The following is a 12,205-nucleotide window of genomic DNA, read 5'->3' as shown; positions in this document are numbered from 1 at the left end:
CCTGCCATCCAGGACCTCTATACCAGGCGGTTTCAGAGGAAAGCCCTAAAAATTGGTAAAGACTCCAGCCAGCCTAGTCATAGACTTTTCTCCTTGCTACCGCATGGCAAGTGGTACCGGAGCGCCAAGTCTAGGTCCAAAAGGCTTAACAGCTTCTACACCCAAGCCATAAGACTCCTGAACAGCTAATCAAATGGCTACCTAGACGATAACCGGTGCCCCCACACATTGACTTTGTACTGGTACCCCCTGTATAAAGCCTCACTAATGATATTCTATTGTTGCTCCTTCATTTAAAAAAAAAACATTTTTTTACAGTTTATTTTAGTAAATACTTTCTTAACATTTATTTTTCTTAAAATTGCATTGTTGGTTAAGGAATTGTAAGTAAACATTTCACTGTAAGGTCTACTACACCTGTTGTATTTGGCACGTGACAAATACAATTGGATTTTATTTGATCTACTGTAACCTGACTGTGCAGTAAACCTGACAGTGCAGATAGCCCAGATAAGCATTTGTGAGCTTTTATCAAGCAAACCATCTGGTGTCATGCATGTAACACAACACAGCCCGTAAAGAACATGGTAAATGATCTATTGGTCATGGCAGTGCAGTTTGTGTGTGCGTGCATGAACGTGCTGGCACACCTTGTTTCTTGCAGCGGCCCGGGTGGATCTTCCTGAGGTCAATGCCCTTCTGCATGCCCGTCCTCGTCATATGGCACTCGCTCTCGTACGTCTGGCTGTCGCTGGCGCACAGTGGCTCATTGACGGGTGGGCAGGACTCCGGGGGGGCAAAGGTCAGGGGCTGGCGGGTACGTGGCTCCACCCGGCATGCCACGTTCAGACTGTTCTCGCTGTCTTTGCAGGGGTCTATGAACAGGGGAGAGAAAGAGAGAGGTTAGTGGTAGGACATGGTTATCCATCACCAGTGATATGCTGGAGATAGGCCTGCTACCAATACGGGCTGCCCTGGAAAGGCAAAGTGGAAAGCCAAGAAGCCCATGGATCTAAGAGGACGACAGGCTGGCAGCTGGCGCTGGTGGCCATATCAACTGTAATCATAATGGAACTGGGGAGATGCTTATTGAAATAGGAGCTGTTTGCCTGCTCAACTTCGTCTCATCTCTCTACACGGTCTTGTATAGAGCAAGGGGACAAAAAGGATTTATGTACCTCTGCGCCGCATTAAAACACTGCCAAGCTGCGAGCAAGTCATTCAAAACACCACCGTGGAGGATGAGACCAAAAGGACAGAGAGAGAGAAAGGGAGAGAAAAGGCCCTGGCTCGAGAAACAAAGAGCGACAACAGGAACACAAAAGTGACAATGGTAGCTTGACTTCCACAGCCCGGGCTGGGCAGGCAGGACAACAACAGGGCCAACGCCAGCAACACATTGCCAAGGTCAGTTATTGTAGGGATTGTGTATATTAGCACAATGGAATCGCTAACACAGGAGGATATAAAGTGTGGGATCATTACCAACTGTTTTTTTTTTGCAAAAATACCTGACACCAGAAATGCAATGATGCAACACAAGCCCAGCTATTATCCCATTTGCAAAAACCATTACCTCCCATTAACACACCAGCACGGCTTCCAAGAGGCAATTAGACATACAGACAGACCGTGGAGGTGCTGGCTAGCCTAGCCCCAGCTGTATATATAAAGCATCACCATTTGTCTGACGCTGGCGAGCCAGTTGAGACAGCCAAAGCTTGGACAGAATCGCTCAGGAAGATTTAGGGGCCCACCGGGCCAGCTCTCCTGAGGACCCGGGCCTCCCCCCTGGGGGTAAGGCAACATGGAGCCTGGTCTCACCGGCTTGGAATGGATATATATTCGAGCCGTCCTCTGGGGGCCTGAGACTCCATCTCCCTTCCATTCTGTAGTCTCTCAGGGTCTCACTTTTGGGACGCTAGTTTGTCTGGTTAGCTCTATCTGGCTCTTTCGCTCGGCGCGAATGTCTCAAAGTCAGACGTCCTCAGGAGAAAACGACCAAAACAAACAGCGGGTGACACAAAACAACTATCGAACTGGCCAGCTCTAAAAACAAGTGGCTTTGTTTGTCAACAGTGAATAATCCACACAGCTGGAAGAGTTTGCATGAAGAAAAAAAAGCTATGAATTTGAAAACCAGTCACATGATGTCAGAGAGATAGAAGACAATGAAACTCCAGAGGGATGTGAAGAGAGCGAAAGAAAAAAAGAAGCAAAAAAGAAAGAAAGAACAAAAGAAAGGAGGGAGAGGGAGGGAGGGTAGATGAGAAGTATATGAGGGGACTCACTGCAGTATCCCTGGTGCTGCAGTCGGAAGTTCTTCTGGGTGTGGCAGGCTTGCTTGTAGAGCTCGCACTCGTTGCGGTAGTCTTGGCCGTCACTGCCACACACCACCTGCTCGGGCTTACCGTCGCAGCTCAGCGGGCACATGCACTTGGCCGACAAGGAGTCTGATGACTGGATGCAGGTGCTGCCGTAGCTGCAGGTCACCTCACTGCACGGGTCCTCCAGGGCTGCAGGGAGAGAGAAGACAGAGGTACTGTAGGTATTAGGGTTTGTGTGTGTGTGTGTGTGTGTGTGGGGGGGGGGGTTCTTCTACCTTTGTGCGGACCTAAAATCCCCAAAAGTCCCCGTAAGGATAGTTAAACAAGGAAAACTCTCCCTCGTAGGGACATTTATCACATCCCGATGAGGACAAAGGCTAGGGTTATGAGTTAGCTTTAGGGTTGCGGGTTAAAGTTAGGGTTATGGGAAGGGTTAGGGATTTTGAATGGAAGTTAATTTTAGGTCCCCATGAGGATAGAACAAAATGTGTGTGTATATGTGTGTGTGTGCTTGAGGGTGGGGGGAGTGTTGTGTATGGGTTATGCAGGAACACTTGACTCTACCATCACAATTAGCCATCATCATGTCAACCCCGGTGGTCTTTTATTGACTGAAACATTGGTTGAAGATCCATTGAAAACACTTTGGAGAATTCAAGAAGGCCAGGGAGCTACAGTGTCTACCATAAGTAACAACAATGTAAGCAAGTTCCATAGAGGTTTAAATACAAAATGTACACATGCTACCTTTTCACAACAGCGTGTCAGCCTATTTGTGTGCAGATGGAAAAAGTGCAGTGGATGGGTTACTCTGGGCTGAAGAATTACATGACAGCCCTGACTAAGGATTCCCAGACGGTCATAGATGGCTGGCTGTACAAACAATTTGCATTAATTTGCTGTCGGCCAATTGAAGGAGATTTTGCATTCACAATACAATCTGAATTGCTATGCTTTAGCGTGCTCTTCTTCTGGCAGCTGAGGGGAGCCCCTGAATGTGTACTTTTCTGAAAAGAAGAAAGCAGTATTTCCCTATAGAGAACTTTGTTTCCAGCTACTTAATAAACACCACTGCCACTCCGGAGTGACTCATTCTGCCGATGTGAGTGGGTGGAACTTCTAATTTAGCGGACGTCTATTTTCTATCTCATATTCTCGACAAAGTAGCGTCATCAGATGAAGACCCCCGATACATATTTATGACAGGCATTAAAACAAACACCCTCTATGCACCAGGGAAGTGGGGTTCCTCTGACAAGCGCCGAGACTCTCATTCCGTATGCACTGCCACTTTTGGAATAATGTATATCCGTGTGCAATATCCCTATTTTGTTGCAATGCTTTGTCTATGAATTTCACTTCAGGGACGGATGCTACGATATAGTAATCCACAAACCTTCAGCGTACCCTTTCTTGTTTTATCCCCCCCTATCTCCAATTAAAGAAAGTCTTATTCCTCTACTTCAGGCGATGTTTGTCTCAGAAGACTGTGCTCTACTTCTTCCGGTGGATCTTGGGGGTCGACTCTCGTCGCCCTAATGAGAGTCTAGGATCTGGGAGAGGGAAGAAGAGTGCTTTTTTTCCTGTGCCGTCAGATCAAAGTCTCACACATGTCCCTCACATCTTGACATCTTTTGTTCTCTTTCTAACTCTCTCGTCTTCAAATTGTTTCTAGACACGGCGGAGTGGTGTCGCTAACGAATGTGTCTTTGTTTCAGTTCGAATTCGATGTGATACTACAAATGGAGCTGGCCAACTGGTGACAGGTATTACCAACCAGAGAATGTGAGCAGAGCGAAGGCCATCATAGATTTTGGCCCAATAGGCCTGGCATATTCCCACATTCAAGGAGCTTTCCGTTTTGATTTGTTTATTTTAGCCAAAAAACCTTTAGGCATACTTACAAGAAAAAAAATTATAAAACAACTTTATCCCATTTTATATGAGATTCTCCAACATTGGCTTTGATTAAATGTCCAATATCCTCGCCCATGTGGACATTCTGTAAGAGTAATATATATGGGCAATTATTTGATGGTCCAACCGTATTCTGTCCCCTATCAACACTTTTTAAACTTTTGGTTACAGACAGAATGACATAAGAAAGTAGTCAAGACGACTAACTTGATTGAGCCTCCTCCTTGTAAATCTCACTAGGTCAGGATATTTAAGCTTCATATATCCACTAGTTCCAATATATCTATGTCATTCGTGATTTCCTCAAGTGCATGTGCGTGATAGTTTGTAGTGTGATTTCCTTTATGGTCCATAGAGGTATTTAAAACAGTATTTATATTTATATTATTATAATCTGCCACCATAATAATAGAGTATTGGTTTGCTTGTAGGGTTGATCAATTATAATACACTACCGTTCAAAAGTTTGGGGTCACTTAGAGATGTCCTTGTTTTTGAAAGAAAATGGAATATCTACATAGGCGTACAGAGGCCCATTATCAGCAACCGTCACTCCTGTGTTCCAATGGCACGTTGTGTTAGCTAATCCAAGTTGACCATTTTAAAAGACTAATTGATCATTAGAAAACCCTTTTGCAATTATGTTAGCACAGCTGAAAACTGTTGTGCTCAATAAAGAAGCAATAAAACTGGTCATCTTTAGGCTAGTTGAGTATTTGGAGCATCAGCATATGTGGGTTCGATTACAGTCTCAAAATGGCCAGAAACAAACAACTTTCTTCTGAAACTCGTCAGTCTATTCTTGTTCTGAGAAATGAAGGCTATTCCATGCGAGAAATTGCCAAGAAACTGAAGATCTTGTACAAGGCTGTGTACTACTCCCTTCACAGAATAGCGCAAACTGGCCTTAACCAGAATATAAAAAGGAGTGGGAGGCCCCAGTGCACAACTGAGCAAGAGGACAAGTACATTAGAGTGTCTAGTTTGAGAAACAGATGCCTCACAAGTCCTCAACTGGCAGCTTCATTAAATAGTACTGGCAAAACACCAGTCTCAACGTCAACAGTGAAGAGGCGACTCCGGGACGCTGGCCTTCTGTTAGTGTCTTAACGACCGTTCCACAGGTGCATGTTCATTAATTGTTTATGGTTCATTGAACACGCATGGGGAAAAGTGTTTAAACCCTTTACAATGAAGATCTGTGAAGTTATTTGGATTTTTACGAATTATCTTTGAAAGACATGGTCCTGATAAAGGGACGTTTTTTTGTTGTTGCTGAGTTTATATTGTCCCTTACATCATTACCCCCTAGCAACAGATGTGGGTTACACACACACACACATACACACTCATACACACTCAACCCCTTTCCCCCACAAACAATCATAAGCTCAGATGCTCAACAGTTGTTCCATCCCAGAGCCCAACTCAAGAAAGGACTTGGTTTACGAACGTATATACAGTTGCAGCTGTTTGAGAAGGCATGCAAAATTTAGCAAATTGTCAAGTCCTAGGTGATGGAGATCAGGTACACCCCCTTCCCCTGAAACACACACATGTTGTGACCATTTCCCTAAGCATCTCTGTGCAGTCAGACCTTTGATTATTTTGTGCCACCAGAGTGTGACTGCAGCTAGTGTTAGTGCAGTCTCGTTTAGTATGAGTGAGCTGTGTGTTGCCAGCACTGCCACTACCTGGGTGGGGGCACCCCACCAGAATCCCCACCGGCTGGGTACAAGGTCATCAAGGTTCTCATTAGCAGCTTTGAGAATTTCCTTGAATATTATGCTCTCCCATCAGGGGGATTTGGCTTTGTAGGACCAACCCTGCCAGGCAGGCTCAGAGTCTTGAAGGGGTGGTGCTGCTTTAGTAGGTCTCTGACCACATTCATCTTTCTGATTTGGCTGCGTATAGGCTACTTACAGTAGACCCATAGAAAATATAAGGACTTCTCCTTAGTGTATGGGTCTCTCAGGTGGGTGTCTAGGGAATAGGGTTGGGGACCATTTCATCAGGATAGGACAGTAAATAAATAAACAATTTTTTATAATTTATTTTAAAATGTATATCCCATTCACCTTTTCATGTTTATTCAAATATTTTTCATTAAATTCCATATGGTTTGGTTTTAATACTTAAAAATCAATTGGTAGGTCCAGGTAGTCACAAAAATGAATTGCTGTTGGTTAAATTGTGATTTAATGAATGGAGCGAATTTGGAGCGGGAGTTTTTTTTTTTCGTGAGCATGAAGTGGTTTTTAGCAGAGTAAGAACATGATCCAGGAGTGATGAGCGGGATTTCCAACCACTCAACTCCGCTCAGAGAATCTGTTACCACCCTGAAAATGAGTAAAGGTAGATGCAGGCCCATAGCAGTGCACCATTAACCCAGCACATGGGATCAATCTCCGCATTGCTCTAACCCCAGAAAGACTAGCCACATTACTAAAAGCTAAAAATAAAACATGGTTAATCTAGTTGTGGAATGATTCATTGACTGCAAGGAAAAGAGAAAACACAGCAAACCAAAAGGTCAGTACAATTCAGAGGGGTTTGGCTGTATTTAGGCATTCATGTACAGATCATGAATACAAATTCAGCTGAGGCATAGACACACACCTCTATGACTACAACAGACTCTAAACCATGTTCACAATTGAACCATGTCAGACACGTTGTCCATGCCCGAATACACTTGCGTTCTAAATAGTAGGCTGTTTGAGTAAGAAAAAAAAGAAAGTATGTGACATTTCGAAAAAGATAGTATACTATAAATGGTCGCTTGTCATACTCATTTCGGCTTTGACAACAGCTGATCAATTAGATATGGGGATGTGCTACCGAATACAAAAAGAATAGCGGGAAGCAACGTAATCGCTCATGACACATTCTCAGTATGTGAAAATAGTATGTGCATTTTCAAAAATCAAGTTTTAAATGCCACGATGCTATACGTATTTCAGCTTTTCATTTCGTAGAATTCGCAGCACAAATTTGGGGAATTTCACAGTCACAATGCATTGGAAGAGAAGGGCTGCTAGTTTTGATAGCTAACTTTAGCACTTCTGTGGTGGTGTTGAAATCTAAGTCATATTTGTTCTTCTTAAAATGATCATGACTATTTCATCGTAACGTTACATCTTTGAAAACAAATCTGCTGCCTGCCATGCCTTTAGCTAGCTAGCTACATCACATGACAAACAGTATGTGGACACCTGCTCATCGAACATCTCATTCCGAAATCATGGGCCAATATTGAGTTGGTCCCACCTTTGCTGCTATAACAGCTTCCAGTCTTCTGGGAAGGCTTTCGACAAGATGTTGGAACATTCCTGCGGGGACTTTCTTCCATTCAGCCACAAGAGCATTAATGAGGTCGGGTACTGTTGGGCGATTAGGCTTGGCTCGCAGTCAGCGTTCCAATTCATCCCAAAGGTGTTCAATGGGGTTGAGGTCAGGGCTCTGTGCAGGCCAGTCAAGTTCTTCCACACTAATCTTGACAAACCATTTCTGTATAGATCTCGCTTTGTGCACGGGGGCATTGTCATGCTGAAACAGGAAAGGTCCTTCCCCAAACTGTTTCCACAAAGTTGGAAGCACAGAATTGTCTAGAATGTCATTGTATGATGTAGCGTTACGATTCCCCTTCACTGGAGCTAAGGGGCCTAGCCCGAACCATGAAAAACAGCCCCAGACCGTTATTCGTCCTCCATTAAACTTTACAGTTGGCACTATGCATTGGGGCAGGTATCGTTCTCCTGGCATCCGCCAAACCCAGATTCATCCGTCGGACTGCCAGATGGTGCTTGGCATTGCGCATAGTGATCTCTGTAATGAGTGTTGCAACCGAGGACAGACAATTTCTACACGCACTTCTGTGAGCTTGTGTGGCGTACCACTTCGCGGCTGAGCCGTTATTGCACCTAGACATTTCCACTTCACAATAACAGCACTTACGGTTGACCGAGGCAGCTCTAGCAGGGCAGAAATTTGACTAACTGACTTGCTGGAAAGGTGGCATCCTATGACAGTGTCAAGTTGAAAGTCACTGAGCTCTTCAGTAAGGCCAATCTACTGCCAATGTTTGTCTATGGAGATTGCATGGCGGTGTGCTCGATTTTATACATCTGTCTGCAACGGGTGTGGCTGAAATAGCCGAATCCACTAATTTGAAAGGGTGTCCACATACTTTTGTATATATAGTGTATGTGCTTTAATAGTACGAGAACCTGTAACTGTTTGAAAAGTAACATTAGCTACAGGATTACTTGCTTGCTGTTGAGCGACAACTTAATATTAAACATTATCCTAGGGCTTGTGTTCAAACGGTTACTGGGTCTGATGACAATCAGGCATTTAATTACGTGGCGACCACGGCAGGAGAAATACCACAACAATAGGTTGAGTAAGTCATGTGGCCACTGCACTATTCACTGCCACTAGCTATAGCTAACGTTAGTAACGCGGTAGCCTACATTTCAAATGAAATAAAATGTTATTTGTCACATGCTTTGTAAAGCATATGTGTTGAAGAACAGTGAAATGCTTACTTCCAACAATGCAGACATACAGAAAATAGACATATAATAGAAAAGTAAAACACGTAATAATACAATTAGTAAAAAATACACAATGAGTAACGATAACTTGGTGATATACACAGAGTACCAGTACAGAGTCGATGTGCAGGGGTACGAGGTTATTGAGGTAGATATGTACATATAAATAGGAGTAAAGTGAGAGATAATAAACAGTAGCGCACATGATGAGTCAAAAAAGTTACTGCAAAAAGGGTCTGATCTCATGGAATAGAATAATAAAATGTACTGTTGGTGTTTTACTTTGAACATTTCAACATAAATATTGCAATCGCACATTTGCGCTATCTTGTTGCAGGTGCATGGTAACAATGAGATAATTTGAATGAAAAAAATCAACCCACACTACTCTTGCTAGTATCACTTTTTTATTGATGCTTACGTGTCGGCCTCTTGTCCTTCGTCAGAGATTTTCGCTCTAAACTAAATAAACCATAAACCGTATAATAATAATATATTTAATTTCTGTATAACTTTTCATAATCTCAAAGTGCATCAAAAGCAAAAAACAAGCAAAACATCACCATGAGTAGCCTAGCTATATTTGGCTAGGTCAACCAATAGAGGCCTAGTCTTTGAGTGTATGCATCTTCCAAAGGCGGAGAGGGACAGTTCATGACCTGATCAGGGAGATGGCTACTGGAACCTCCCTGCTGTTGCTGAAGATGGAGTCTGGTGACGATCTTGTAGAGGGCTAGCTACTCTGGAAACCTCCCTGCTGTTGGTGAAGATGGAGTCTGGTGACGATCTTGTAGAGGGCTAGCTACTCTGGAAACCTCCCTGCTGTTGGTGAAGATGGAGTCTGGTGACGATCTTGTAGAGGGCTAGCTACTCTGGAAACCTCCCTGCTGTTGGTGAAGATGGAGTCTGGTGACGATCTTGTAGAGGGCTAGCTACTCTGAAAACCTCCATGAGTTGTGTAGCCACTGGACTTCTCCTTCACAATATAATGTATGATGCCCACATGGGTGACGCCTCAGCAGCTCTGGGCACCAGAAAGCAAAGATGCAAAGAGTCAATATTGAGGTGTTGACCCTTCTTTTTCAAGACCTCTGCAATCCGCCCTGGCATGCTGTCAATCACCTTCTGGGCCACATCCTGACTGATGGCAGCCCATTCTTGCATAATCAATGCTTGGAGTTTGTCAGAATTTGTGGGTTTTTGTTTGTCCACCCGCCTCTTGAGGATTGACCACAAGTTCTCAATGGGATTAAGGTCTGGGGAGTTTCCTGGCCATGGACACAACATATTGATGTTTTGTTCCCAGTGCCACTTAGTTATCACTTTTGCCTTATGGCAAGGTACTCCATCATGCTGGAAAAGGCATTGTTCGTTACAAAACTGTTCCTGGATGGTTGGGAGAAGTTGCTCTCGGAGGATGTGTTGGTACCATTCTTTATTCATGGCTGTGTTCTTAGGCAAAATTGTGAGTGAGCCCACTCCCTTGGCTGAGAAGCAACCCCACGCATGAATGGTCTCAGTATGCTTTACTGTTGGCATGACACAGGACTGATGGTAGCACTCACCTTGTCTTCCCCGGACAAGCTTTTTTCCGGATGCCCCAAACAATCGGAAAGGGGATTCAGAGAAAATTACTTTACCCCAGTCCTCAGCAGTCCAATCCCTGTACCTTTTGCAGAATATCACTCTGTCCCTGACGTTTTTCCTGGAGAGTAGTGGCTTCTTGGCTGCCCTTCTTGACACCAGGTCATCCTTCAAAAGTCTTTGCCTCGCTGTGCGTGCAGAGGCACTCACACCTACATGCTGCCATTCCTGAGCAAGCTCTGTACTGGTGGTGCCCCGATCCCGCAGCTGAATCAACTTTAGGAAACGGTCCTGATGCTTGCTGGACTTTCTTGGGCGCCCTGAAGCCTTCTTCACAACAATTGAACCGCTCTCCTTGAAGTTCTTGATGATCCGATAACTGGTTGATTTAGGTGCAATCTTACTGGCAGCAATATCCTTGCCTGTGAAGCCCTTTTTGTGCAAAGCAATGATGACGGCATGTGTTTCCTTGCAGGTAACCATAGTTGACAGAGGAAGAACCATGATTCCAAGCACCACCCTTCTTTTGAAGCTTCCAGTCTGTTATTCAAACTCAATCAGCATGACAGAGTGATCTCCAGCCTTGTCCTCGTCAACACTCACACCTTGGTTAACGAGAGAATCACTGACATTATGTCAGCTGGTCCTTTTGTGGCAAGGCTGAAATGCAGTGGAAATGATTTTTGGGGGATTCAGTTCATTTACATGGCAAAGAGGGACTTTGCAATTAATTGCAATTCATCTGATCACTCTTAATAACATTCTGGAGTATATGCAAATTGCCATCATACAAACTGAGGCAGCAGACTGTGTGAAAATTAATATTTGTGTCATTCTCAAAACTTTTGGCCACGACTGTACACAGTATGCAGTTTAAGTAAGTAATAGGCGAGCCATATTTTGGACACGGCCACTGAAACCCATTGAAACCACTAGCAACTGTAGTTAAGGATTTACATTGGTTTGCTTTCCCTTCCCTTCATCCTTATTGAATATACCATCACATTCACATTTTTTTCTGTCACCTTCGCAGGTGCCTTGACAGGCAAGGAAAGAAGGGCGAGAAAGAACAGAAGGGGGTCGTTTTGATTTGAATGTTAAGGGGCTTGTCCAATTACGGAGCATCGCCCCTCGCAACTGCAGCGATAAGCCTTTCCTCTCAGACTCAGACAAGGAGGCAAATTGCCTGGGCGAATGCGACTGGCGTAACAAGCAGAACGCGCCGACCCAAAAAACTTCAGAGACTTCCTGCCTGTATTTTCTCATTACTATCATTACTATCATTTGAAAGGCTGGAGAAGTAGGAGGATGAACAGTCACATGGCTACCTCCTAAATTAGAATGCTCCTCACTGCCAATGAGCTCATCTCTCTGGTGGTGCTGAAGTGGTAGACACAAGCCAGGTTAGGCTTGGGATAATAACAAGCGGTATAGAGGTAGAGAATTAGAGGAATACTGCAATGCTGAAACATTCACTTTAGCTGAAGAAGAAGACATGGTAGTAGTAGTGGGGAGTAGGAGGACACGACCCTGCACTACAAAAACCATTACAGAGAATAGAATATACAGCATCGAGGAGAGGATGGTGAACAAAGCAAGGAGAAGGGTTTGAGTGATCTCCCAGGCAGTGAGGCAGGCAGTCTGTCTGTTTTCTCCCTGTGATCCAGTGTTTTGCACTGGGTTTATTAATGCTTCATACACATTCAGGAATTCCATGACAACATTTGTGAATCACAAATAAAAACAATATTAAATTCAATATCCTAATAAAAATTCAAAATGATAGAATTCAAATACAATTTCTGTTGGCACTGAAAT

At 44.0% G+C, this 12,205-nt stretch overlaps 1 protein-coding gene across 5 annotated transcripts in view; it reads right to left on the bottom strand.

Moving 5' to 3' along the window:
* The window catches only part of LOC139542053 (agrin-like), a 409,208-nt gene that overhangs the window by 142,839 nt on the left and 254,164 nt on the right, over positions 1-12,205 (bottom strand). For all 5 annotated transcript variants that reach the window (XM_071347046.1, XM_071347047.1, XM_071347049.1 and 2 more), the window contains 2 exons: positions 2,292-2,516; positions 651-875 (listed from right to left, as the gene is read on the bottom strand). In XM_071347046.1, the coding sequence (XP_071203147.1) occupies positions 651-875; positions 2,292-2,516 (450 nt within the window). The remainder of the gene's footprint in view (positions 1-650; positions 876-2,291; positions 2,517-12,205) is intronic.

Source organism: Salvelinus alpinus, chromosome 17 (genome assembly GCF_045679555.1).
Source record: "Salvelinus alpinus chromosome 17, SLU_Salpinus.1, whole genome shotgun sequence".
In the NCBI taxonomy this organism is placed as follows: domain Eukaryota; kingdom Metazoa; phylum Chordata; class Actinopteri; order Salmoniformes; family Salmonidae; genus Salvelinus; species Salvelinus alpinus.
The sequence above is the reverse complement of the archived record's forward strand: the minus strand, read 5'-3'. Positions and strand labels throughout refer to the sequence as shown.